Source organism: Symsagittifera roscoffensis, chromosome 6 (genome assembly GCF_963678635.1).
Source record: "Symsagittifera roscoffensis chromosome 6, txSymRosc1.1, whole genome shotgun sequence".
Taxonomy (NCBI): domain Eukaryota; kingdom Metazoa; phylum Xenacoelomorpha; order Acoela; family Convolutidae; genus Symsagittifera; species Symsagittifera roscoffensis.
The window spans coordinates 3,163,401-3,189,593 of record NC_087067.1 but is presented as its reverse complement, the minus strand read 5'-3'; the positions used below and the strand labels follow the sequence as shown (position 1 = coordinate 3,189,593).

The following is a 26,193-nucleotide window of genomic DNA, read 5'->3' as shown; positions in this document are numbered from 1 at the left end:
GTTTTATTTGTATCTCTAAAAGAGCTCGAGTGTTCCCATGCACTACTCGCGGCCCGTCTCAGAGTTGATATCTGTAAGGCAGTGACATTTCCCGTATTGGAGACTTCACGTACACAGACAGCACAAATGACTTGACTCAACAGATTTTCAAGTAAAATTTGTTGCCAATAGAGTTGCAGAAGTTTGTTCAGTGGTATCACGTTCGCAGCGGAGACAGAACTGCTGACACAGGCACTCAAGGAAAATCCGCCGATGTCCTCGGAGTCTGTAAGTGGATTTTTTCCTATGTCTTAAGGACTACCAACTGGTCTTTTAAACCGAACTCAGATGTTGTGGGAAAAATTCGGCAAAAATGTCTCCTCTATCGTCTTAATCAAGAGTTGACTATAGATTCTAATTTCTCGATGTTGTAAACCAACTAAAACACATGTTTTGATTAGAACAAATTCAATTTATTTCCAACTCATCTGCTTATTATCTAATCGGTCAGTATTAACCTTAATTGCCTGGATTTATTTTCTTACTTTGTGATTTTCGCGATTTACTTTGAGATTTTGAATACTCAATTCTGATTGGCTCAAAGGAAGCTAAAATTAATTTCAAGCATTCGGTCCTTCAAGCATGAGGGACGCACCCAAGGCAAGCTACTTCTAGTCTGGATAGTAGACGAGGGAAGCCCTAGAGGCCACTACGCTTTATCAAGAGTAAAGTCAAAGAATTTCACGCTCCATAACCGTAACGAATTACACGAACGAGAACTTACGCGACCGATCGATAAGCTCTCGCCTGTTCTCGATCTTTACTGTCAAGAATAACCTGGCGGTTGTTGAGAAAAGTCAATTGATTATGCGGACGGTTACGTTTTTTGTCTTAGTTGCATAAAAAAGTCGATTAACAGTTTGTTGATTTTGTTATCGAGAGATGATAATTGTTAATGCTACCAATTTCTATTATCAAAAAAGCGATAGTTTTGAAATAAATTTTTTACCGAGTGTCCGATCAGCTCAGAATAGAAACACGTTTTTCTTGGTATACTCTTAACAGAGAAAAAGTATGTGCAAGCCCAGTTTACACCATTTTGTCACGATTATAATTCCAAGAAACTTGGCATTGTGAGCAAATTAACAATTTTGAACAGATTTGCTGTTATTACCTGGCATCTTAACATCACGCAGATAGCTATAATAACAAGCAAAACAACTAGAAAAAAAATAAACAGTGAGAATTTGGGAGTGGAAAAAGCCAGAAATGTAAGCTTTCCACAGTGATGCAAAAACATCAATTTTTTGGCTCTATTTTAGTCCTGCTTTTGGCTCTTTTTCCTTTCCCCCCCACCTGCAAATTTTTACAAGTAAGTTTGTTGACCACATTGTCTGATTGTTATAAAAATTGACATATAGAATAATTAGGCCATGACAAACATATTTGGTCTTCATAATCAACCTCGTAAAACCACTCGTTACACTAAAAAATTGAAGCTCGTCTGAGGTGGGGGGAAAGGGAAAAAGAGCCCTGCTTTTTTCCGAGTGAACCTCATTTTAATTACTCGATTGTTTTAAATTGAAAAGAATGTTAGAAAGCCTGTTCAGCATATAGATTTTCGGCCGATAAAGTCGAAAAATTAGTCGCGGACCTTGACCCGGGGCGCAAAGTCAAATTTGTGGTAGAGAAATTGCTGTAAGAGTCAAATTTAGTGTAGTTAAATTTTCTGATTTTGATAGATTCTCTTCCTTTTTGAGCAGATTTTTAAAGGTAAACTCTTTTGATGCTTGTTTTCATTATATAAAAAACGAAATATCAATAAATAGAGCGTGCTAATTTGGACAACTTGACTTCTGTCAAGATCTCAACCAAAGCCATGCTCTAAGTCAAACTCCTATTCTGACTCATTCAATTACAGGTGCTTCTCAACTTCACAGAAAAACAAGGTGTGGCTGTGGTTTTAAAGCAGAAGTTAGAACTTAAGTTACTGTACTAGAAAATTACTCAAACTTCAATATTTTATTTTGGAAGCGCAGAATCCCTGAAGTTGTCTTTATACTTTGTCAATCATTTTGTTGATTTTGAATTCGGCTCTTTTTCACCCCCCCCCCCCCATTTCAAATATTCATTTTTTTTTTCAGTTGTCTTACGTGTTATTATGGCTGAATGCGTATGCAGAACAAAATTGTTCACAATAGTTAGTTTGTTTACCATACAGGAAAAGAGCCAAATTTTAATCGCTTATCCAGTAACGACAATTATAAACTGTCTTCATCGTCAATTATTATCAATTATTCAGTTTGTCCGAGACAAAAACGTGGTTCGTGTGAATCGCCTATCAGGGTATGGGGGACTATTACGGAGAGAGGGCGAGTTTGGTGGACAGAGAGGGGGAGATCAGAGACAACTGCTGCAAGAGGGGGTCTCTATACCTCCTCAATTGCGAATGCTGCAACATTATCGCCAGGTGTATATACACTACACGACTCTTCCCCCCCCCCCCACCTCTCAATTTTACTATTTTAATAGTACTTGTATTCATTTCGGTGATATAAGAAAATATGTGAAAAGATATATGTTTTCGGCTCTTTTCCAGTTTCCCATCCCCTCGTAAAATTACAGAAAAGACCTGTTCAAAAATGGTTCAGACGACGTTTTGCATAATAAAATGCTGTACAAATTTGTTCACCTGTTCACGCTGACATGTTTTAACGCAGTTTATAACATGAATAGTCATTATTAACAGTCTTTCATATTTTGAATTTCAGAAAATATCAAGGGGGGGACTGGAAAAAAACCATATTTTCATTTACATCTCAATAACACCAAGGACATTCAAAAAGCTGTTCAGCTGTTTTACCTGTTATTATGGCTGAATGCGTAAGGATACGATTTATGGTAAAAAGAACAAATCTGTTAACAATTGTTAGCTTCTTCACTTTGCCAAGTGTGATTGCATTATGACAAAGTTAAAGCAGTTTTCCAAAACTGAAAAGTGAGGAGGGGGTTTGTTAAAGTTTTAAAATTGTAATAGTTTGATTTCAAAAGAGCAATAGAGTCTTGGGCTCTTTTTTTCAAGTTTCCCCTTCTCTTTTTTCGGAAATTTAAATTATGAAAACTTATTTAAAATTCACAGTTGTCGATTTGTTCACCACGAAAAATTTCATTGCATTACGTCAACGTTAAATAAGCTTTTCATAATTGAGTTTGAAAGGGGGGACTGGAAAAGAGCCAAAATTTTTTTTTACTTGTCTGGGTAAAGATGTTTTTCAACAAAAAAATGATGGCATTTTAAGAACGCTTTAAACTTTTTGAAAATTTTATTGACCTTTGAAACTACTCTATATATATTACCGGGCAGTCAAACATTCAAGGTTTTTCATGATCCACACAGTCTAGCTGATTTTTGTTCATTGAGTATTTTGATCTGAATATTTTTTTTGATGATTTTTTAGCTGCAATTTTTTTATCGGAATGTTTTCAAACATGCTACAAAAAATCATGCCAGCAGTTGAAAACAATTATTTATGCCATCTGTTTTCTTAATAAAAAAGTTCTGAAACCATGTTAAAATCATAAAAAATAAATTCCAGTCGCAATTGCAAGCAAATTCCAAGTAGCATCATTAAATACAAACACGCTTTTCTTCAAATCTGTTTTCTAAATGTTTGAGCGTAAGCAATTCTTCAGCAGTTAACGAAATTTATACAATTTTTTGTTCAAAGACTCGAGCAAATTCGATAATAAATCTTCTAAAACTAAGCTGAATAAACCGTTCTGAAGCAGTTATTGTGCTAAGTCACTCTTGAACTTTAACAATTTTGTACTTCTCATAGTACTGCACGCGTTTTTTTCATAACTTTAGACAATTCGCACCAAAAATTTTCTGGTTTAATTTTGATTTTTCAACTGATAAGTGGGGGTCTCTATACCTCCTCAACTGCGATTGCTGCTACATTATTGCCAGGTATATATATATATATACACTGACAAGTTTTTTGAGACTCTTGAACGTAGTTAAAACTCTTTTAAAGTCTTGGTAATTTTTTGTGAGTTTTTTTTCAAGGACAAGTTTTTTAGTTGTTGAGGTTCAAATTTGAGTTTTTTGCGGCTTGATTTTTGATTTTTCTCAAAATTTATTTCATTTTTTTGTTGAAAGCAATGCAAACTCCTCTAAGAACAGCAAAAGTACAAAGGTCACGAAAAACGTTATCGACTTCTAGTTTCGAAAGTGGACTTATTGTTTCAGATTTCTCAGCGGAATAAAAAACTGACCTATTCTCCAGTTCACCCGAATTGGGTTATGTAAAACTGTCACCGAAAAAATTGCCATGTTAAAGTGATCTTGAAATTCAACGAGCTTTACGGTCATATATACTTTTTTTTGAAATTCAAAAAAAAAAATTTCAAAAAACAAGTCTGCCAACAGACCTTTGGGAACAATTCTTCAAAGCGTGGAAATGGAAAAACAACTGACTTGTTTTTTGAATTTTAACGTTAGCTGAAATTTTTTCGGAGCAAGTTTGTTTGAGCTAGTTTAAGCTTGGGTTTTTGGGCAAAACTTTTGGTAAAATCCGTGAAGGAATTGTATCCCATCTAAATTGAAATGGGGATTTTATAACTTACCTGAAACATTGATATACGAAAGATGAGATATGTTTTTGGGTTGTCTGATGGCGTTTTGCCGTAAACACTGCACAACTTAAAAGTCACCAAAGACTTGCCCCCAGCTAGACTAATTTCTGAGGTGCTTTCAAGAACTGCTGCATGTAGACATTTTGAGAAAAACCGCAACAACATGTCATATTGCCGGCGTGGTACAATTAAAGGAAGTATATCAAAATTGATTAAGGGACTCGTTAAAAATGTTTAAATTAGGGAATTAGAAAAAAAATCACGCATAGCTAGACTGTCTTATAAAAAATCTTGTATTCATTTTCCAAACCGGTAAAAATAAGAACACGATGAAATCGAGTCCTATATGAAATTTTTTTGAAATAAAAATTTCCATCAACATCAAATAAATCCTAGTACGTTTTAACTCCGTTTTTCAAGAAAAGGAGGAAAATGTTAACTAAGTATGTTTTATAAATCAGACCAACTTCACAAAAAATACATTGACAGCCAGAAGAACGACATTTAATTTTTCGAGATATCTCGAACTTACCAAGTATCACACACGTCTAATCAATAGTTTTCAACTTAACCCATGTTTAAAGTTTATCAACGCGTTTTCGGGAATGGTGATTTGGACCAAAAGGAGTCACTGCTGGGCTTTTTCTCTGGTTTTTTTTGGAGTTGGTGTCTGATTTACAATTGATTGCCGCTACAAGATCAAAATGCCCTTGTTCTTAAATATGCGTAAATTGCATTTTTTTTTTTTAAATTTTAATCTAATGGAGTACTTTTTCTCAATTGCCAACAGTTTTCCGTTCAACTGTTGATTTTAGTTGAACTTCAAACGCATAACGTATATTTTGCCACTACCTTTTCCGGCTCTTTTCCAGTTTCCCACCTCCCTCGAAAAGTTACAAGATAAAACTGTTCAAAAATTGTTCACACAGCCTTGTGCATGTTATAAATGCTAAAATTTGTTCACCTGTTCACGCTGACACGTTTAACTGCAGTTCATAATATGAAAAGTCATTTTAAATAGACTTTCATATATTGAATTTCAGAAAATATCAAAGGAGGGGGGAAACTGGAAAAGAGCCCCTTTTTCATCCAAATTTTTGGCTCCATCCATTCAAGTGAGCCCCGAGAAGAGGTCTCAGGAATAGGGTTCATCGATGTAGGTCATAGAACCAAAAATAGGGCCCAGGGTTCTGGAGTTCTAAACTTAAAACTCCCTCAACTGGGTTTAATACATACTGAGGTTTGATTCCTAAGTTCTAATTTGGCAAAATGAACTACTGGCAAGCGTTATCACTTAAGCAGACGAGACAGAGGAATTAGGTCGCAGGGGTCTGGGTTTTTGCAAACCCGTGTTGAATCAGCTCTGTTATCCGTTCCGTGAGTTTCACGAAGTTAGCACTCTCAGTTTCTATTTGGTGGGAGGGGTATCCGATTTCGTGCAACTCTTTTACTCTGTCAGGGTTGGAACGATTTCTTTTGAGCCCGAGAGATTTCATTCTATGCTTTTTTTGTATTACTACTTGGCTTTTTGGTTTTCGTTACAGCTATGTTTGGCTATAAACAAAACAATAATAGCCCTAGTTCTTCATGATTGGTCCCATTGGCTTCTTTTTCTACGTACATTTTGTGGTCAAACACTAATAATTATTGTCGAGGCAGATTATCGTCCCACTTAAAAGGAAAGAAAAACACAATTTTTTTATTCAAAACCATCTGAAACTAATTAAATGCTCTCGAAACCTTCCGAGTTTTGGATTGATACGAGCTGTCTTTTTAAGCTAAGTTTTAAATTGATTGATGAAATATCTGAAAACTTTAGAGGTTTCCGCAATCAGTGCCGACGTTTGTGTCCACCCAAACCCAAGAAGACGAGGGTTGTCATTTTGGGCAAGCCGGACCAGTCCGGCCCAAATTACCCAAAAAACAAAATCAGAAACCAGAAGTACTCCATCATCTCATTCATTCCATGCGTAAGAGTGGACCTTATTGATATTGTTAGGAAAATAAATTAAATGCCAGTCTTAAATTTTCACAAACCAGCAATTTGCTCTTAAATCCTTGAAATCTATTTGAGGTAGCTACTCAAGGCGCTAAACAAGCCAAAATTGATAAAATCTACAGTAAAATAAAAAAAATTGATTTTTTTCCAAACTTTTGTAAAAAGATTTCAGCTGTAGAATATACAAAAACTGTCACTTTTTTTTAAATTGAAATAATTGTTTGTTTGTTTGTTTGTTTGTTTGTTTGTTGTTTTGTGTAGACTTTGTTCCACCAGTTCAAGTACTTCCTCAACCTCTATTTCCTCATCATCGCAATCACCCAATTCATCCCCATCCTTCAGGTCAACTACATCTTCACCTACTGGGCCCCCCTGGTGAGCAACACATTGTTATAGTACCATCAAAAACAACTTATAATCATAATTGAATTAATTATCATTATAAACTACAATAACATAATCGGCATAAATAATTCACTTTCAAATCCTGTAATAATCATCTCACGGACGTTCTTCTCTCTGTTTAAAATCATAATTGAAATAATAATCATAATAACTACAATAATATAATCATAATAGTTTATTTTTCAAATCGGTATGTTTACAATCAAAGGTATCGTCATTCCTTTTGATGTTTCTCTCGAGTGAATAAGTAATGCATAGATAAGATAAAGTTAAGTTTGTGTTTAACACTCGAAGGGGAATCGATTAACAAATTGTTGGTAACTGAATACCAAACAAAACTCAAATGCGAAAAAAAACAAGTTATCGAAAGGAATGGGGTTCGTTGATGTTTAGTAATAGATTTCCTTGATGAGAATGATTTGTTACAGTATCAACAAATATTTTGTGATTCAATTTCGAGTTTCATCTCGGCAGAAACCTATGAAACGCCTTGTTAAATAAACAAATTCTGAGAAAAATCTGATGCCGAAAGACTTGGACAATCGTAAAAGTAACAAAAACTAACATTTAGAAAATTGTAAGAAATTTCGTTGAAATTTTACAAAAACAAAAAATGCCATTCCTTCATCAAAATTGAGAGTAACCCATTTTCGTGTCAAAAAGCAATGGAACTCTTTTTCTTTACTCACGTCATCTTTGGCAGGGCTTCGTGCTGTTCGTGACTCTTCTGCGGGAGGCTGCAGACGATATCCGAAGGTGGGTGCGAGACAAGGATATCAACAATGCACTCTATCTCAAGGTCACACAAAGTCACACGGGATACAGCCAGGTCAAGTGCAAAGACATCAAAGTAAGTGCGAAAGGAAGAATTCTCCTTTTTTATCGCACGTAAAGTCCGAGCAAAGAAACATTCAAAAAAATACGACTAATATATAATTACCGGAAGTGTTAAAAGTTTGATTAAAGCTTTCATTTTTTCATTTGTCCGCGGAATAAAAATGTATACATTAATTCATTTTTTGTAATTTCGGTCATCTTTGGAAAAAGGTGAGCAATAAACAACTTAAAATTGAATGAGCTTTACAGTGATATTTATTTTTATGTCAGTCAAAAATTGTAACACTTTTTTTTCGTTTTTTAAGCTCATTAATTTGTTTTTCCAACTTTCTGTTACTTATGTTTTCAAAGGTAATAAATATATTTATGTCATACATTGCAGTCCCATTATACGAATACTTTTCGAAAAATAAGCGAACCACTTTGCCCAAACTTACGAATCAAATAACTCATGTTAAAGTTCAAAAAGCAAGTAATGGACCTCTACAAAAAGTATACTTCAAGACAAAGTAACAATAGTAACCAATGATAAATACTAGTTTAGATCTGGTTCCACTAGGATTTCTTGACTTTTCTTCTGCATAAATAACGGAAAGTAGCGACCGGTCTTCAGGTATCGGATGTGATCCAAGTTGAGAAGAACGAAAGAGTGCCGGCTGACATGGTTCTGCTGAGATCCAGCGAGACGAACGGGTCCCTCTTTGTCCGCACAGACCAGTTGGACGGGGAGACAGACTGGAAGCTCAGAATGGCCCCCTCCCCCACCCAGAACATGGCCTCACGCCAGGTATGCGTGAAAGATAGAGCAAAAAGAAACAAAAATGGCCGGATCTCTTTAACTATTTTCCCCCTTTTGCAAAAGGAGGGAAATTCGTTACTAAGTTGAGAATTTCATATATGCTTAACAGTTGATTTTTTTTATAGGGGGGTGGGGGAGGGGTGGAGAGTCGTTACTAGGTAGCATAGGGTGGAAGGAAGTTAAAGAGATCCAAATGCCCAAGAGCTATGCTGTACAAGTAGAGCAGAAGGTATTTTTCTTATGTCTGTATTTTTTAAAAATTTTTTCTCAATTTTCATAATTCGATTCACGACTATAAGGGCTTCAGAGTGAAAAAAATAGCTGAAATTCCGTTTAAGGTTGATTAATAATCAGTTTTTTGTTTTTAAGCTAGATGTAATTTGAAAGTTTACTCGCTAAGGATTTAGTGATTTATTGCCCGTATCAGAGAGCTTACCGTAGCTAACAGCCCTCCACATGGAACAGTTAAATGGCGGGCAAACACTAAGATTTCATATCTTTTCCTCTCATGAGACTATTTTGTTTTTCTTCGAATAAAAAAATCAATTTCGATCCTTTTGATTTCTGAAAATTTTGATTTCGAAAGCAGCTTTTGTAAACGATGATACATCAAAAGGCTGTGATGGGCATAAATACATTACGAGGAACATAATCTAAACAACTTGAAATTTTTTTTGAAACTCTCGATTGAAGAATTTGAGTTGAAAGTGATTTTATTCATAAATCAATCAGTTGTAAGCATGAAAATTTGTGAAAAAGCTTCGCTGTACTGCAAATGGTTTTGAGTTCAGGAACTTCTTACAACCCATGCATATGTGTATTGCGACAAACCACACTTGGACATCAACACCTTCATTGGCAACTTGGTGGTGAATGGATCCGGAGGCAAACAGGAAATATCGCTCAACGTCGAGAACACTCTCTGGAAAGACACCGTGGTCGCTAGTGGTACTGCAGGTACGTAATTAATTGATTAAGCCTAACCTAATTCATTCATTAGGTTTATTTTGAAAATGAAAGAGACCGTATAACCAAGGTCGATGCCATACCCCGGGGACAATATAACCCGGGCACGTGCTCAACCCAGGCGAGATATGTTTCGAGTGTCTCGATCGAAAACAATGTGCTCGACCGTTCTTGACCCAAGCAAGATATTTTTTTGCCTGATAATTACATCCATAAAAAAAATCTCGCATCAGATTTTAGTTGCTACAATTTTGAAGTCCTCTCAGTTGTAATTACGATTGCGGAATAGTTCAATTTCTTTTTGTTTGAGCAACCGCAAATTTTTTTTTGCTCTCGGAATTTTTTTGAACCAGCAAGGCTGCTAAAAAATCTAAATGCAAGCAACACTTTTGACTCTGTCACTCGCTCATTGAACGAATGTTCCATCTCGTTCAAACGAAGTTTGATAACAAGCACGGTAAAATTGACATAAGCTGTATTTAACTCGGACTATAGGCACACAAAAATCACTACATTACGAGGCCAAACTGTGATTTTTGTGAATTGTAAACGGATTCTGCAACAAGCCAAAATCCGATCTGTCGCAGAATCCGCCACGTTGCCACGTTTCTCTGATCTTCGTTACTGTTTTGGGGGGTTCCACAATTAATCGCTAAAACACTGTAACGCTCAAAATTGCTCCAAAATTAAGCAAATATGCGGAATCCGCAACCGTATTTGTGAAATTTGGAACAGCTTGTGGAATCCGCAAACAGCTGATAAAATATAGGTATAGTGAAATTGAGCTGTTGCCGAATCTGCAACTGTAAGTGGAATCCGCAAATTGTATGCGCAATCCGCAACTTGTAAGTAGAATCCGCACTGTGTTTGGGGATTCAAGTAACGCAAATTGTTACGTCTTCAAATTACAATTTTAATTTAAAATTTTTTTGAAGGGTCTTCAGTCTAATCTGAATTACTGGGGAAAAAACACCTTTCCGATCTCAAATACTGAAGAAAAACACTTTCGATCCCAGATACTGAAAGAATGACTAACTTTCCTATCTCAAATACAGAAAAAAAAACACTTTTCTGATCTCAAATACTGAAAAAAGAACTTTTTTCCAATTTCAAATACTGAAAGAATGAAAACAAACTGAGGTTAACTATTTCAAGGTAAATATTGCTGAATTAATAAATCAAATGGGCTCACAAAATTTACATTAAAGGTGTTTGCACAAGGGTCCACGGAAATGTTGTAATTGGAAACCCTTTACAATTCGGAACAAGTGTACAATTTTGTCTCCGGAATACAGGAATATACAAACAAAAAATTGTTCGCCTTCTCAGTGCACAATTTGACATCGTAATGTAAGCGTCAAATGAATGTAGTGAAGACACCTAATTAGGTCGTGGTGATATTTTTAGCACTCTACAAATACAGAAGTAAGTTCGTTCGTATCAATTTTTGTAAGAAATTTATAAACTTTTTTGAGTTCACTTCAAACTCATGCGCTAAAACATAGAAAAGTTGCCCTTTCCATTTACGAAAGCAGAAATGGCGCAAAAAACATGAACTAGTTCTAGTTTCGTAGTTTTCATTTTTAAATTTCCCATTTTTTGTTCCTGTTTTCTGAAATTTGGTTGACTTTATCAAAATGGCTCAAACTTTTGAAAGCCATTGATGGTTCTCTAAATTAAACTTCTGCCGTTTTTTTTTAAACAAAACAGGTAATGTTTTTTTTTCAACTTTCGGGGCGTTCATTGACATTTTTCCACCTGTCTAAAGATAAGGTTTTACATTTGGCAACTCTTCAACTCTGCTTCAACTCGAAATAAATTAAAACGTTTCAAGTTATCTGCACAATGCGTAAAAAAATTGAGTTGCTCGTTATCGCAAGTCATTTTTATTGAAATGCAAGATAAAATAATTGCCAAGTGTTTCAAACAGAAGAAGTTCTGAAACAAGATGATAAAGTTGTAATTATTGGGATAGTTTCATGAATTGCAGTTATGTTCAATGGGGTTAAAAAAATTTGTTGCGTGCTTTTGCACTTCTTTGAGAGTTTGGTCTTAAATTTTCAAAGTTTTGGTCTGCAATAACCATTGCAGTTTAACCATCGAAATTAGTAAATCAGTAATCGTCATCAAAGAAAGAGCGATAAAAACTTACCCAATTAGCAAATTTCTGTACTAAATTAGCACATATTCAGAGCTTGATAATCCGAAAACTTTAGTGATGAAATAGCAATGAATTAGCGCTGAATTAGCGATGATTTTTCAGCAGTTAATTACCGAGTTAGAAAAACTGAAAATTTCCCCCTCGCCGCTTACCACAGCAGTTGAACCCCCCCCCCCCTCCGTTTTAATAATTAGCGATGATTTTTAATGATTAATTAGCAATTTTTTATTGCTAAATTTGCGGTAGCGTTAACTTCGCAGCGTTGAATTTGCGGTAGCGTAGAGCTAAATCATCGATAAATTATTGCTTTTCATCTAAGTTCTTCAATAAATCTTGGCTAATACATTGATCTATGGCATAATACGGAAACGTCCATGAAAAAGTTATAAAAAATGGACTAACAATTTTTCATCGATGATTAATACTGGGAACTCAACCCGGTTAGAAAGCAAGATGTTTTGTAAAACACTGCCGAACAAATTGTGTCTCTGGACACACTAAGGCCATGCAATCAATATAATTCGGCTCGTTAATATAGTCTTTCTTTCTAGCGTGAGACAACTCAAGCCCAACTAGCATCAATTAAACAAAATGATCAAAAATTTGCCGCGGTTTTAGCTATTTTGGCAGCGGAGATGATGTGTTTTGCGCTAAGAAAGTGACGCGACAACTCAAACTGTTTTCTTTAACAGGCGGTTTTAATGACAAAAACAAAAAAAAATTCAAATTTGTTATCAAAATGAAGCTTTGGCTTATAGGAAAGAAAACATAAAAACCATTGAGTTTTTTTGCTATGCAAAACTATGGCTTAGAGTGAGTTTTTGAGCTTTGCTGAAAACCCCTTAGCAAAAGCTAAAGAAACCAAGTTGGACATATTTTAACAGTTCTTGCGGCCTTTATTCCGTTCACTCTTTTCGAGTTTAAGACGAGTTTACAGCAGAGATGAGAAATCAGCTCTTGTCGCAGATAAATGCAGCCTGATTTTATGTTCTTTTTTTAAAATTGCCAAAGCTATTCATACTTTTTTCCTAGGTCTTAGTTTTTTATTTTCCTCCTAAAAAATTAGTGAACATTTTTAACGTTTTTCTACGACTAATGCTTAATTGATTAATCAAACTATCTATTGAAAAGGAGAAACTTCCATGCCTTTATTTTTTTTCATTTGCAACTAGATATGGCAGGGGCACACCTAATTATTTTTTCACACCGACCAAACTTAATAATAGTTTTCACAGCAACAGGTTCAATTATTTTTAAAATTGTTTTAGTTGGTGTTGTGATCTACACTGGGACAGACACGAGAAGTGTGATGAACACAACTAAGCCCAAGAACAAGTTTGGCCTACTGGACAGCGAAGTCAACTTCCTCACGAAGATACTCGGGCTTCTTCTGGTGTCACTCGCATTTGTACTCATGATACTGCAGGTAAGGGTAGAAACACGAAGATACTGGGGCTTATTCTGGTGTCACTCGCATTTGTACTCATGATACTGCAGATAAGGATAGAAACACGAAGATACTGGGGCTTCTTCTGGTGTCACTCGCATTTGTACTCATGATACTGCAGGTAAGGGTAGAAACACGAAGATAATGGGGCTTCTTCTGGTGTCACTCGCATTTGTACTCATGATACTGCAGGTAAGGGTAGAAACACGAAGATACTGGGGCTTCTTCTGGTGTCACTCGCATTTGTACTCATGATACTGCAGGTAAGGGTAGAAACACGAAGATACTGGGGCTTATTCTGGTGTCACTCGCATTTGTACTCATGATACTGCAGGTAAGGGTAGAAACACGAAGATACTGGGGCTTCTTCTGGTGTCACTCGCATTTGTACTCATGATACTGCAGGTAAGGGTAGAAACACGAAGATACTGGGGCTTCTTCTGGTGTCACTCGCATTTGTACTCATGATACTGCAGGTAAGGGTAGAAACACGAAGATACTGGGGCTTATTCTGGTGTCACTCGCATTTGTACTCATGATACTGCAGGTAAGGTTAGAAACACGAAGATACTGGGGCTTATTCTGGTGTCACTCGCATTTGTACTCATGATACTGCAGTTAAGGGTAGAAACACGAAGATACTGGGACTTCTTCAGGTGTCACTCGCATTTGTACTCATGATACTGCAGGTAAGGGTAGAAACACGAAGATACTGGGGCTTATTCTGGTGTCACTCGCATTTGTACTCATGATACTGCAGGTAAGGGTAGAAACACGAAGATACTGGGGCTTCTTCTGGTGTCACTTGCATTTGTACTCATGATACTGTAGGTAAGGTAGAAACACGAAGATACTGGGGCTTATTCTGGTGTCACTCGCATTTGTACTCATGATACTGCAGGTAAGGGTAGAAACACGAAGATACTGGGGCTTCTTCTGGTGTCACTCGCATTTGTACTCATGATACTGCAGGTAAGGGTAGAAACACGAAGATACTGGGGCTTATTCTGGTGTCACTTGCATTTGTACTCATGATACTGCAGGTCAGGGTAAAAAAAAACTGGGTAAAAAACAGAAATCATGTGAGAAAAACAAAAACTTAGTCTCTTTTGAGTTCTTAAAACAAAAAAAATGTTTTCTAGACTGAAAAAAGCGTTTGACCTGTTTTAGACGTTAAAAAACATACTTAAATTTAAGTTACTCAGTACAAAACTTGGTTTCATCCAATATAAACTTAATATACAAATAGTTTTGAATGGTTTAAAATAACCAAATTGAAACACCATCAAAAGGTGGGTCAGTTTTTGAGTTAATTGGCAACCCATAAATTTTCAAGCGCCATGAAATTTTGAGCGCAAGCGATTCCTTTTGAATGGATAGAATGACATACAACGATCTATCAACAAACACTATGTGGCGAAATTATATTGAATGACACTGAAACAATTTGAACAATTAAATTTATCCTAGTTCGTTCTAAGAAATCGAAAAGGATGAGTTTATAAGTTGGATGGTTGATTGCAGGGTTTCAAGGGACAGTGGATGGTGATGTTTGTGCGCTTCATGATTCTACTCTCAGCAATCATCCCCATCAGGTATAGGATCTAACTATTTTCCTCTGAAAACCAACACTTTTTCTTTCAAGTTTCATAGAAAGCAAAAGCTTTGTATCGACAAAACATTTCCTATCGATTCTTTAGGAATTGAAAACAATCTGCTTTGTTATGGGTTGAAAGCACTTGAGCTGCCTCAGCAAAGAGGTCATCTTTAATGTTCTTGAAAAGCAAATGTTGCAAAACTCTTGCAAGAAACTTCACGGAGGAACGCTTCATCCTTCCGATTTCTTGCAAGATTTTATTATGATTTGTAACTTTCTTGCTAAAATCTTATAAGATTTGCTACACATTTAAAGAAATAAATACAGGGCCTAGCACTCTACTAAAAACATAATTTATATTCTTTTTGAAATAAATGAGTTAAAAATGCTTTCTTTACTTTTTTGCAAATCTCTAGCAAATGAATAGCAAATTCCAACACCAAAGATTGTCGGAAAAAAAATCACGCAAAAAAAAGGTTAACAAGAAGCTTGAAAGATTTTTCAAGGTAATTTTCAGGTTTTTGGAAGTTTATCAAAAAAGAGAGATTAAAGTCAGAATTTAAAAAATTTTGTTCGTGTGAGTAACTGTAAATTTCTTACCCATTATTAAATTGTATAGTAATTACACATTCTTGATGACGTTTTTTGGAGTAAAAAACAGATTATCAGAAAGATTCTGAATGGTTGAATGAATGCAAAATCATGAAAAAATTTTGCAAGATTTGCAATCCAAATTGAATTGCAGTCTTAAAACTTAGTGCTTTTGAACAAAACTCCACTTCTTAACTTTGGCTGATTGATTTTTGATTTTTCAACTTGGACATTAAATCTTTTTTTCTGCTGAGAGGACACAATTAATTATGCTCTCTTGTAGCAAAAGTTTTGAAAAGCATGATTGAATTCTATTTTTTTTTGTATGGTTGTTGTTCCAAAGTTAATTTTCCACAGGTTGTTTTTCCAAAGTGTCGTGTCAGTATGTTTTTAAAATTGATTTTAAAAAAAAATTGTTGTACTTGTTGTACAAATGAAACTCAAAAATTGAAAATTGTTCGGAAAAAAATCGGGGTCTTGTTAACTATCTTCCCACTTCTTGGACCTTGTTAACTATCCCCCCCCCCCCCTGTGCATGTAATATTTTTGACAACCGTTTCTGCATAAAATGTGCATTTCAAAAATGTCAACAAATAAGTGGGTTTTTCAATGTCGCGCGTTCTTATTTGTATTGCTCACTACTTATATAATACCCACGTAAAAAATTTTAAATAAAAAATATTTCTGAAAATTGTTTTAAGCTATTAAAAATGTGGCCGCCAAAATTGATTTCTGAAATTCGATATGGGTGGGGAAATAGTTAACAAGATCCAAAAATCGTATTTAAAGGTCAAGCTATACTCGAATTCATACCAGAGAAAAAAATTAGCTCGCTCACTAACTCTATTGAGTCCAGAGTCAACCGAAGCGTACTGGAATCAGTTCTAACAAGTAATTGTTGTTTACTTTGATATTTATCACTATAAAAAAGTAAGATCTAACCAAGCATGATCCATTACTAAAATTTCTGATAATTTGTACAGCTGAAAGAAAACGACCGTAGCCTTCAAGACTAGCTTGGCTAAGTATTTGGTTATAGCTTTCAGCTTGTCTCTGGCATCCGAACCATTATCAAAAAAACTACCTGGATTGGGTTGATAAGCAACGCTAGCTACACAATTTCACAGTTGTGAAGCTAGCATTTCACACATGAAAAATTGTCTGAAATTGCATGACTGGCATTGTTCTGTTGCTTGAAATTGTGTGACTTGCATTTTGTCCTTATGTGAAACTTCAAAATTTTTTTTCAGTTTTGCCTTAAACTTTTGTGTTTAGCGTTGTGTTCAGTATTCAAAGCTTCTCTTATATGAGAAAATCAATATATTGAGTGTCAAAACTCAACTCCCAAATTAATATATAATGTAAATTCATATTGTAATTTCACACAAAAAAATACTGTAACTTTTTGAGTAGGGCTAAAAAACTTCTTTTTCGAAAAACTGACAGACTTTAGGTTTTTGTTACGATGTGAAAACAAAAAAAGAAATCTGGTTTCACGCAAAACAAATCCATTCTGCGTTTTATTTTTTTGTACGGAAAGAATTGAACGATCTGGATTACGTTATAGAGAAAAAAATCCAATTTTGCCTGCATTTTTTTTTCGATTTTTGTTTGTTTGCGCCTATAACTGTTTTAGCGACTAAAAACAAAACTTAAAAATTTGTTTCCCCAAATTTGTCACAAAATTTTCATTGTATACTTTTAACGCAACTTTTATAGTAAGAAATTGTATGAGTAAGACTAACAAGTTTTACCAAAAAATGTGACATCATTTTTCTTGTTCTTTCCGTCCTCAAAAATTTTTCTACGCAAAACATTCAGGGTACCATCTTTGAACATCCTCAGCTTTAGTTTCTAAACTTTTTTTGTTGTCAAAGAAAACAGTAATTTTGAAAAAATGCGAGTCATACAAGATTCATAGCGTCGTTTGTGAATATGTATGACTCACATTTTCCTTGAATTGATGTCAAACAGGGCTGGTTGGTGTTGAAACACGTCTTTTTATTTCCTTGATCTCATCAAACACCTCCGAAATAGTTTTTCCAAAAAATTTGCAAAACTTACCTGAACTTACTTTAAGTTACCTTTATTTGTTAAGGTAAAGATTTACCTTAGGTAATTTTAAGGTAGACTTGAGGTAAATTTTATCTTAACAACCACTTACCTTAAGTGACTTGAGGTAACTTTACCTCAAATTTTTTTAGAGCGTACACTTTTCCAGATGTCTGTTGATCATCATGTTTTCAGTTTGCGGGTGAATCTGGACCTGGCAAAATTGATCTACTGTCTGTTCATCCAGAGGGACAAGTACATAGACGGGGCGGTGGTGAGAACCACCCAGATATCCGAAGAGCTGGGTCGCATCAGCTACCTACTGGCCGACAAAACTGGCAAAAATTTAACTCTATTCAATGAAAATCTGAGCATGCTCGTTTTTCTTTGGATTTCTAATGGCGCTTGCAAGATAGCCATAGCTTAATGGACTCATAATTAAATAATTCGACCCTATAATTAACCTCTGGGCTGGTTGGTTTAAAAATATTAATCTTGGTTTTTTTTTCAACAGGCACTCTGACTCAGAACGAGATGGTGTTCAAAAAATTGCACCTGGGAAATCTAGTTCTAAATTCAGACGGAAACGAGGAGGTCAGTGAAATATTTTTTGGACATTTGTTTTCTAGAATATTCTTATTTTTTTTTGCCTAGTATTGCATCAAAGGAAGTAATTAAACTGGAGCAATTTTTTATTACCATACTTAGAAAGAGCTGAAATTCATTCTAAGCATATGAAATTGATAGCTCGAAGCTGGAATTTCTTTTTAAATTCCGCGTTTCGATTTGAAATTTTACCCCTTCTGGACCAGGTAACAGATAAAAAATGCAAAAATGGAAGTTAAAAAAATCATTTCTGGATCTTCTAGATTAAAAAAGACATCTCCGAGGCGGCAAATTCCCCATCGACAGCTCCGGCCCGGTCCCAGAAAGTCCTGGATGCAGTACTGGCGGTGGCACTGTGCCACAATGTCTTCCTAGCACCCCCGGATGGAACTGAAGATGGCGGATTAAGTGGCCAGTTCAATGAAAAGTACCAGGCGTCTAGTCCAGACGAGGTGTGACGTCATTAATTGATATACAGCCTTATATTTAATATGCATAATAATTACCTCTTCAAGATTTGGTGTCTGCTGTGCTGGCTTATGTCCAGAAAATTGCGACCAAATTGCGGTACTGCCAGGTTTTAGTGACCAGAAATTGGATTTTCAAGATTTTCGTGGCCGAAAAAAAGCGCTTTCAGACTTTTGTGACCAAGAGAAGATGGAGAAGAGGAGAAGAGGAGAAATTTCCACCACCCAATTGGACATAAGACCACTTGCGCTATTAAGCCCGCAGATTTTTAGCTGGCGCGACTAATATTTCTATTTGCTAAATTTTGCGGCCCCAATTTGCCAATTCTAGTCTTTCGTAACCAGAAAAAAATGCAACCCCGGATTGAGTTGGCAAGAAATTTTATATCGCTAATTCAGAGATATCGCAGCGATAACCATTTAGGGTTCAGTCTATGATCAGTGTCACTTTATCCAAGATCAGGAATAAATCATCGCTGAATTAGTTTTAAACTTTCAGGTCTGAATCAGGCATAAGCCATCCATGAATCAGAGAAAATTCAGTCAAAATCTTAGGAAAAAAATAATAAAACCCGCACTCAGTAAAAAGAGAAAATAATCGATTATATTACAATTATAATTGAACTTTTATCAAAATTATATTTAATTAAAAATGAGCGCCAAATGTAGATGTTTAAACAATTTATATTCCATTAATATGATAACAATTTTCGTGACGTTATATAACAATTATAATCAAATCTAAATTTGCCAAAAAATTCTTTTTATCTCTTATAATCTTTTATAATCTCTTATAATCTGTTATAATAGAATATTATACTTTTTTTCTGTCAAATAACTCTCAAATTGAGATGTTTTAACACTCTTTGGTCCATCTGAACACAAAATTTACCGCGAAACAAAAGTTTCATAGAGATCCCTTCATATTAGCTGAAAGAATCCCGCGGTAGGTGAAATAAAAATCTTCTTTATAAATCATGAAAGTAAGGCAGAGTGCTGACATTTTATTGGTCTAAAAAATTTCAAAAAAATACATCATAAAACAACTATAGACAAGAAAAAAATAAAAAATAAAAACGTTATAAATTTGAATTGATTTGAAAACTGTTAATACAAATTTCCCATTTTTCAGATGAACCAACGTCTACTAAAAGCATCAAATATAAACAATTCATGTGCAAGAGATGGTGTTCAAAAAATTGCACCTGGGAAATCTAGTTCTAAATTCAGACGGAAACGAGGAGGTCAGTGAAATATTTTTTGGACATTTGTTTTCTAGAATATTCTTATTTTTTTTTTGCCTAGTATTGCATCAAAGGAAGTAATTAAACTGGAGCAATTTTTTATTACCATACTTAGAAAGAGCTGAAATTCATTCTAAGCATATGAAATTGATAGCTCGAAGCTGGAATTTCTTTTTAAATTCCGCGTTTCGATTTGAAATTTTACCCCTTCTGGACCAGGTAACAGATAAAAAATGCAAAAATGGAAGTTAAAAAAATCATTTCTGGATCTTCTAGATTAAAAAAGACATCTCCGAGGCGGCAAATTCCCCATCGACAGCTCCGGCCCGGTCCCAGAAAGTCCTGGATGCAGTACTGGCGGTGGCACTGTGCCACAATGTCTTCCTAGCACCCCCGGATGGAACTGAAGATGGCGGATTAAGTGGCCAGTTCAATGAAAAGTACCAGGCGTCTAGTCCAGACGAGGTGTGACGTCATTAATTGATATACAGCCTTATATTTAATATGCATAATAATTACCTCTTCAAGATTTGGTGTCTGCTGTGCTGGCTTATGTCCAGAAAATTGCGACCAAATTGCGGTACTGCCAGGTTTTAGTGACCAGAAATTGGATTTTCAAGATTTTCGTGGCCGAAAAAAAGCGCTTTCAGACTTTTGTGACCAAGAGAAGATGGAGAAGAGGAGAAGAGGAGAAATTTCCACCACCCAATTGGACATAAGACCACTTGCGCTATTAAGCCCGCAGATTTTTAGCCGGCGCGACTAATATTTCTATTTGCTAAATTTTGCGGCCCCAATTTGCCAATTCTAGTCTTTCGTAACCAGAAAAAAATGCAACCCCGGATTGAGTTGGCAAGAAATTTTATATCGCTAATTCAGAGATATCGCAGCGATAACCATTTAGGGTTCAGTCTATGATCAGTGTCACTTTATCCAAGATCAGGAATAAATCATCGCTGAATTAGTTTTAAACTTTCAGGTCTGAATCAGGCATAAGCCATCCATGAATCAGAGAAAATTCAGTCAAAATCTTAGGAAAAAAATAATAAAACCCGCACTCAGTAAAAAGAGAAAATAATCGATTATATTACAATTATAATTGAACTTTTATCAAAATTATATTTAATTAAAAATGAGCGCCAAATGTAGATGTTTAAACAATTTATATTCCATTAATATGATAACAATTTTCGTGACGTTATATAACAATTATAATCAAATCTAAATTTGCCAAAAAATTCTTTTTATCTCTTATAATCTTTTATAATCTCTTATAATCTGTTATAATAGAATATTATACTTTTTTTCTGTCAAATAACTCTCAAATTGAGATGTTTTAACACTCTTTGGTCCATCTGAACACAAAATTTACCGCGAAACAAAAGTTTCATAGAGATCCCTTCATATTAGCTGAAAGAATCCCGCGGTAGGTGAAATAAAAATCTTCTTTATAAATCATGAAAGTAAGGCAGAGTGCTGACATTTTATTGGTCTAAAAAATTTCAAAAAAATACATCATAAAACAACTATAGACAAGAAAAAAATAAAAAATAAAAACGTTATAAATTTGAATTGATTTGAAAACTGTTAATACAAATTTCCCATTTTTCAGATGAACCAACGTCTACTAAAAGCATCAAATATAAACAATTCATGTGCAAGGTCGAAAAGGGGCAAACAAAAGGGTTATAAATAATTATGATCGGTTGTGAGGATTTTTTCTGCAAAACAAATGAGATAGAAATTCGGATAGTATAATCGATTATAATCAACTATGATGTAATAAAATTGATAACATTTGAGTTCAAAAAGAGAGATTATAATCGATTAATGATTGAATAAAATCTATATCTTATCAATTTTTGTAAGACTGGTACTAAAATCATATTTAATCGATTATTAAAACTTGAAACTGGATGCGGGTATCAGAAAATAAAGCAGTAAAAATCTTGTTATAAATGGTGCAACCTTATGCATAAAATTTTTGGTTGCTAGTTCTTTACTCCAGTTCAAAAACTGGTCCACGACGCGGGTACGGCTTCCCAACCGACATTCTCTCTTGCGTAACTTCATCTTCGGTAATGTTGACCTCGTGTTGGCAACATACTGTACTGTACTATTATCAAATGTACAAAAACCAGAACCATGCCATCTCTATTTATAACAATTTGAAACACTCTTAAAACTAACAACTGTTACAAAATTGTTACTTTATCATTATCAAATCTTGTAACGCTAAGATATAAGAAACCAAAACAAAAGCTTCAGAAACTTTTAAAAATTAAAAAATTATGCTTCACTGGAAGATTATAATTCAGATTTGGTTGAGACGTCATAATGATGATGACACTTTGCAATAAACTTTCTCGATTTGCATTAGTTGTTTACTCGAAGAAAAGCAATCCAATCTGAAAAAACTCAGAGGTAAATTCAATCGATAAATTAATTTTTGGCTTCACCAGCAGCGCTGGTTTTCCAAATTATAACTTCACCTGATCAAGACATAAATGTCATAGAATCTGCAGGTCCTCAAACCATCTGCAGACCCTCAATCCACGTGCTTAGTAGCTATTCTTTTTCAACTAAAATTTAATTTGAAACGATGAGATAAAAAGTCAGGTGGCTTGAAAGTCAGGCGTTTTTTACTTTTTCTGCTACTTTCTATAGTGCATATTGTTTGATGCTGCAGTTGTCTAATAACGCATAACATGATTGGGAACACTTGACATCGAACAGTTTCATTAGCATCAAAGGCTGTTGATTTTCAATTTTTGAGGCGAAAACCGCTGCAAAATTGTATGGGGCTTGTTTTTCATTGGCATCCATTTACATGGACTCCCAGAGGTTAGTTTTGCTGTTCATGGCATGTAATGCTTGCGCTAGTTTGAAGCTTTGATCGTGAAGCAGAAAACGAGGTTTGCGATTAGGAAAGCAAAAAATGTTGGAGAAGCTTTTCCTTTTGAATGCTTTCCACTGAGATATTTATAGCAAAATTTATTTAACTTCTTTCATTATTCTATTCGTCGGTTCACTGACAGTCTTTTGAATTTTGAACGCTGTCTAATAAAAAGATCTTGCTGATCTAGAAGACATGGCTTACTCCGGGAAGTTAAGGATGATTAGGCTTGATTTGAAACGAAATATTTACAGCTACTTTAGCTTTCTTGTCTAGAGTTTGAAAGTTCAACTTAGTAGTGTTTTTTGGAGTTTGAAATTGATTTTTAGAGTTTAGTTTCCCATAATTTGGATGTCTTCTATCCTTTTTTCTGGCCCTATAGAAACTGCTGTTGTTTACCGAAGGGATGGGGTTTGATTGTGTTATGATGTCTTTGAAGTGTTCACAGGCTTGTTCTTGTCTGTCCATCCACCATGACAAATCTTGCACTACCTGATCTACTATGATTTTGACCATCAGATTGTGACTTCGCTTTTTAGCGGAAAATGTAATTTATCCCTGACTTTTGTCATCAAATAAATTGAATTAGGACAGTGTTAAGCCCAATAGCAAAAAAGATTTGAACCAGGTCTCTGAGAAAATTGGCGGACCTAATCAGAATAAATTGCCTTCTAATTGAGATGCTCAGCATAATTCCTACTCTTTAGTTGAAGCGGCAAATTTTTCGGTTGGTTTCCTGTAAATCTGAGTCGTAAGAAATAGGGTTGCAAAGAAATCCTGATATGATTTCTCTAGTTGATCTTACTACCGGTGTTTGTAGGTAGCTTATTCATTCGTTGTTTGTGATGACGTCCAACCAATTCAATTGAGGGGTTTTTGTTCAAGCTTCTGGATTGGGGTGTCCGGCAATTAAGCAGAACGATGATGTCAGTAAGTTTTTTCATTTCCTTTCTGCAGAGTGGGTATTGTAATTATTTTTCCCAGAGACACTAGAAGAATTCGTTTTATTTTGCACGGTAATTGTGTGATAAGTCAAAGTGCTACTGAGCAAAAAACGGTGCAAGGTTGTAATTGAGAGTATATGGCCTGCTTGTTGCAATCCATCGCCATCCTTCAGTATCACTATTGAGTTCAGGCTTGAAACGGTCTTTGCTAGTGATGCATTTTGGTGATTGGTTGTATAAACAAAGTTGAATGCATTTAAAGCTGGCGAGTAAGAAGGATGCAGGATGAAACTGATCGGCTGAAACACTGCTGAGCTACTTGCCGTCGACACAAAAACTAAAAAGATTGCATTAAAGAGCGCTTTTGACACTGGGTTCATCTGATTCTGAAGTTGATGAACAACTGATTTGAATAAGCTTGCAATATTCCATTAAAAATATCGGATGGCTCCTGAGAACTGTAATGAACGCCAAACATTGTTTGTTGTGATTGGCCTGGAAAGAAGATTACCATATCTACGTTCTATCAAAATTGAAGTTTAAAATAAAGGAGATCTTCTCGGTCTAGAGCAAAGTGGGGTCGGGTCATTTGTTTGATCATTTTCAGCCCGCGACTGCAGAATCCCTGAAGTTTTCGTATTTGGCAAAAAAAAACGCGGAGACAAGTAAATGTGCATTGACGGATCTGAGATCCTGACTTGTCTGATGAACATCGGAACCGAAGATTAACTGGATGATGGCTGAGTGTTCAAAGCAGTTTGGGGTGCAACTATTGAAGCTACTGATCCATTGCTAGTGGCTGAGCTTCTACTATTTGATCTATATTTTTCATGCCGATGAGAGCCTCATGGAACCTGATCTAGACTACATTTTATGATTGGATAATTTAGATATTTTACCAATGTAAAGTATTTAATATTAACCAATCATGATCCATCTAACTAACAACCCACTTATTTGTAAGTGCTGAAGTTACTTGTAATTTCAGCACCAGAGAGATTTGAATTTAACTTAGAAATTAGTTGGACTCTCCCGAGCACTTCAGCAGCCGCAATAAACCAGTATACTCTAGATCTATTGAGCCTAGCAGAGACTAGTTAAACAACCTGAGACTAGATAGTATAAGAGTAAGATTAGGATCGGTATTAGACTAAGAAGTTGCACGAATCTATCCGGCCGAAAATAAGATAGCGTGACGAGCAGACGGTGTACCCTATCCGAAATTACTCTATGAGTTAACCAACTCGGTCCTAACTCATCTGGTGCGACCATAAGTCTCGAACAAGACCTTAATAGCTTAGAATTAACCAAAATAGATTAGAAATTAGACAAAAACATTTACAAAATGTTATACGACAATAATTTAATCGAAATGTCTCTACGACTCAATAGATCAGAGCCAATATTCCGAACCATAACAGAACTACCCGGAATTGGAAGAAGACCTCGAACCAGAGACGACATACGACAAAATAGAAACTTGCCATATAGCTATATGATAGTTAGGCAAAAACCAGAACAAACTTTTATATTTAGAATACTATTAGCAATGAATTTAGATTTTCATTTGCAAACATAAAACCTTGAAGTTAATCTTCAAAATCATTTCAGGCGCTAAACAAAATTATTAATATACAATAACGATTGATAAAAAGATCTAAGATCGTTTTCCTAAAACTCTGCAGTAATATACAAAACATGTTTGAAAAATATTTATTGAAAAATAAAAAATAAAAATTAGTAGCATGACAATAAATGGTTAGTAATCATAAATCATCCTGTTGTTCCAGCTCCATCATCTAAAACATAACAGCAATCATAAACCCACTAATATCATCAAAACACTAAATCTTTCCTTTACACACATTTAAAATTTTATTAAAACTTAAATTCACTTAATTTTAAAACCAGATCATCAAGGCTTATCCTTGGATCTTAAATCATTTTCTACTTAATTAAATTTCAAATTTGATCATCAAGGCTTATCCTTGGATCAAACAGAACAACTTTGTTCTCCCCCATCCACTTAATTAGTGTCTAACGACCTCAAACGTCGATTCACTACCCAACCCTTTCTAAAGACCTAAGACTAATAGAAATTTTTAAACAAAACTAATCATTCAAATTAGGATAAACAGTGAAGAACTTCGGTTATTCATCCTTCACTTGACCCCCCCCCTCTTACCAGACCCAGGATAAATCTTAGACTTAGTAAGTTTAAAATAGTATCTAACGAACTACTCGCGTTCTAATTATACCTGAACCTTGTGGATCGATTTACTATTCTCCAACCCTTGAACACAATCACTACCCCTAAGTAAGATTAAGTAAGTTAACACCTTAACTTATACTAGCCACGAGAAAGTAAAAAATCATTCTTCGGAATCGATATACTTTTCTCTCCAACCCTGAACAAACAGACCCAGGTTAAGCTAACCAAAAAATCGTAAGAACTAACAGTTTAAGAAAATAGAAACCATTTAACAACCTTTTGCATCCGTCATCCTAAACCTTATGTCATTTAAAAACCTAGGAAATAAACAAACAATCGTTTTACACAATTGT

At 35.1% G+C, this 26,193-nt stretch overlaps 1 protein-coding gene across 1 annotated transcript in view; it reads left to right on the top strand.

Annotated features, from left to right (window-relative positions):
* The first annotated feature begins 2,327 nt into the window (after nucleotides 1-2,327).
* The window catches only part of LOC134848134 (probable phospholipid-transporting ATPase IIA), a 61,196-nt gene continuing 37,330 nt past the window's right edge, over nucleotides 2,328-26,193 (top strand). Inside the window, exons 1-12 of the mRNA XM_063865490.1 lie at nucleotides 2,328-2,449; nucleotides 6,437-6,587; nucleotides 6,878-6,991; nucleotides 7,725-7,871; nucleotides 8,472-8,645; nucleotides 9,449-9,614; nucleotides 13,053-13,210; nucleotides 14,756-14,826; nucleotides 17,667-17,809; nucleotides 17,986-18,065; nucleotides 18,341-18,529; nucleotides 20,065-20,253. Of these exons, the coding sequence (XP_063721560.1) occupies nucleotides 2,328-2,449; nucleotides 6,437-6,587; nucleotides 6,878-6,991; nucleotides 7,725-7,871; nucleotides 8,472-8,645; nucleotides 9,449-9,614; nucleotides 13,053-13,210; nucleotides 14,756-14,826; nucleotides 17,667-17,809; nucleotides 17,986-18,065; nucleotides 18,341-18,529; nucleotides 20,065-20,253 (1,704 nt within the window). The remainder of the gene's footprint in view (nucleotides 2,450-6,436; nucleotides 6,588-6,877; nucleotides 6,992-7,724; nucleotides 7,872-8,471; nucleotides 8,646-9,448; nucleotides 9,615-13,052; nucleotides 13,211-14,755; nucleotides 14,827-17,666; nucleotides 17,810-17,985; nucleotides 18,066-18,340; nucleotides 18,530-20,064; nucleotides 20,254-26,193) is intronic.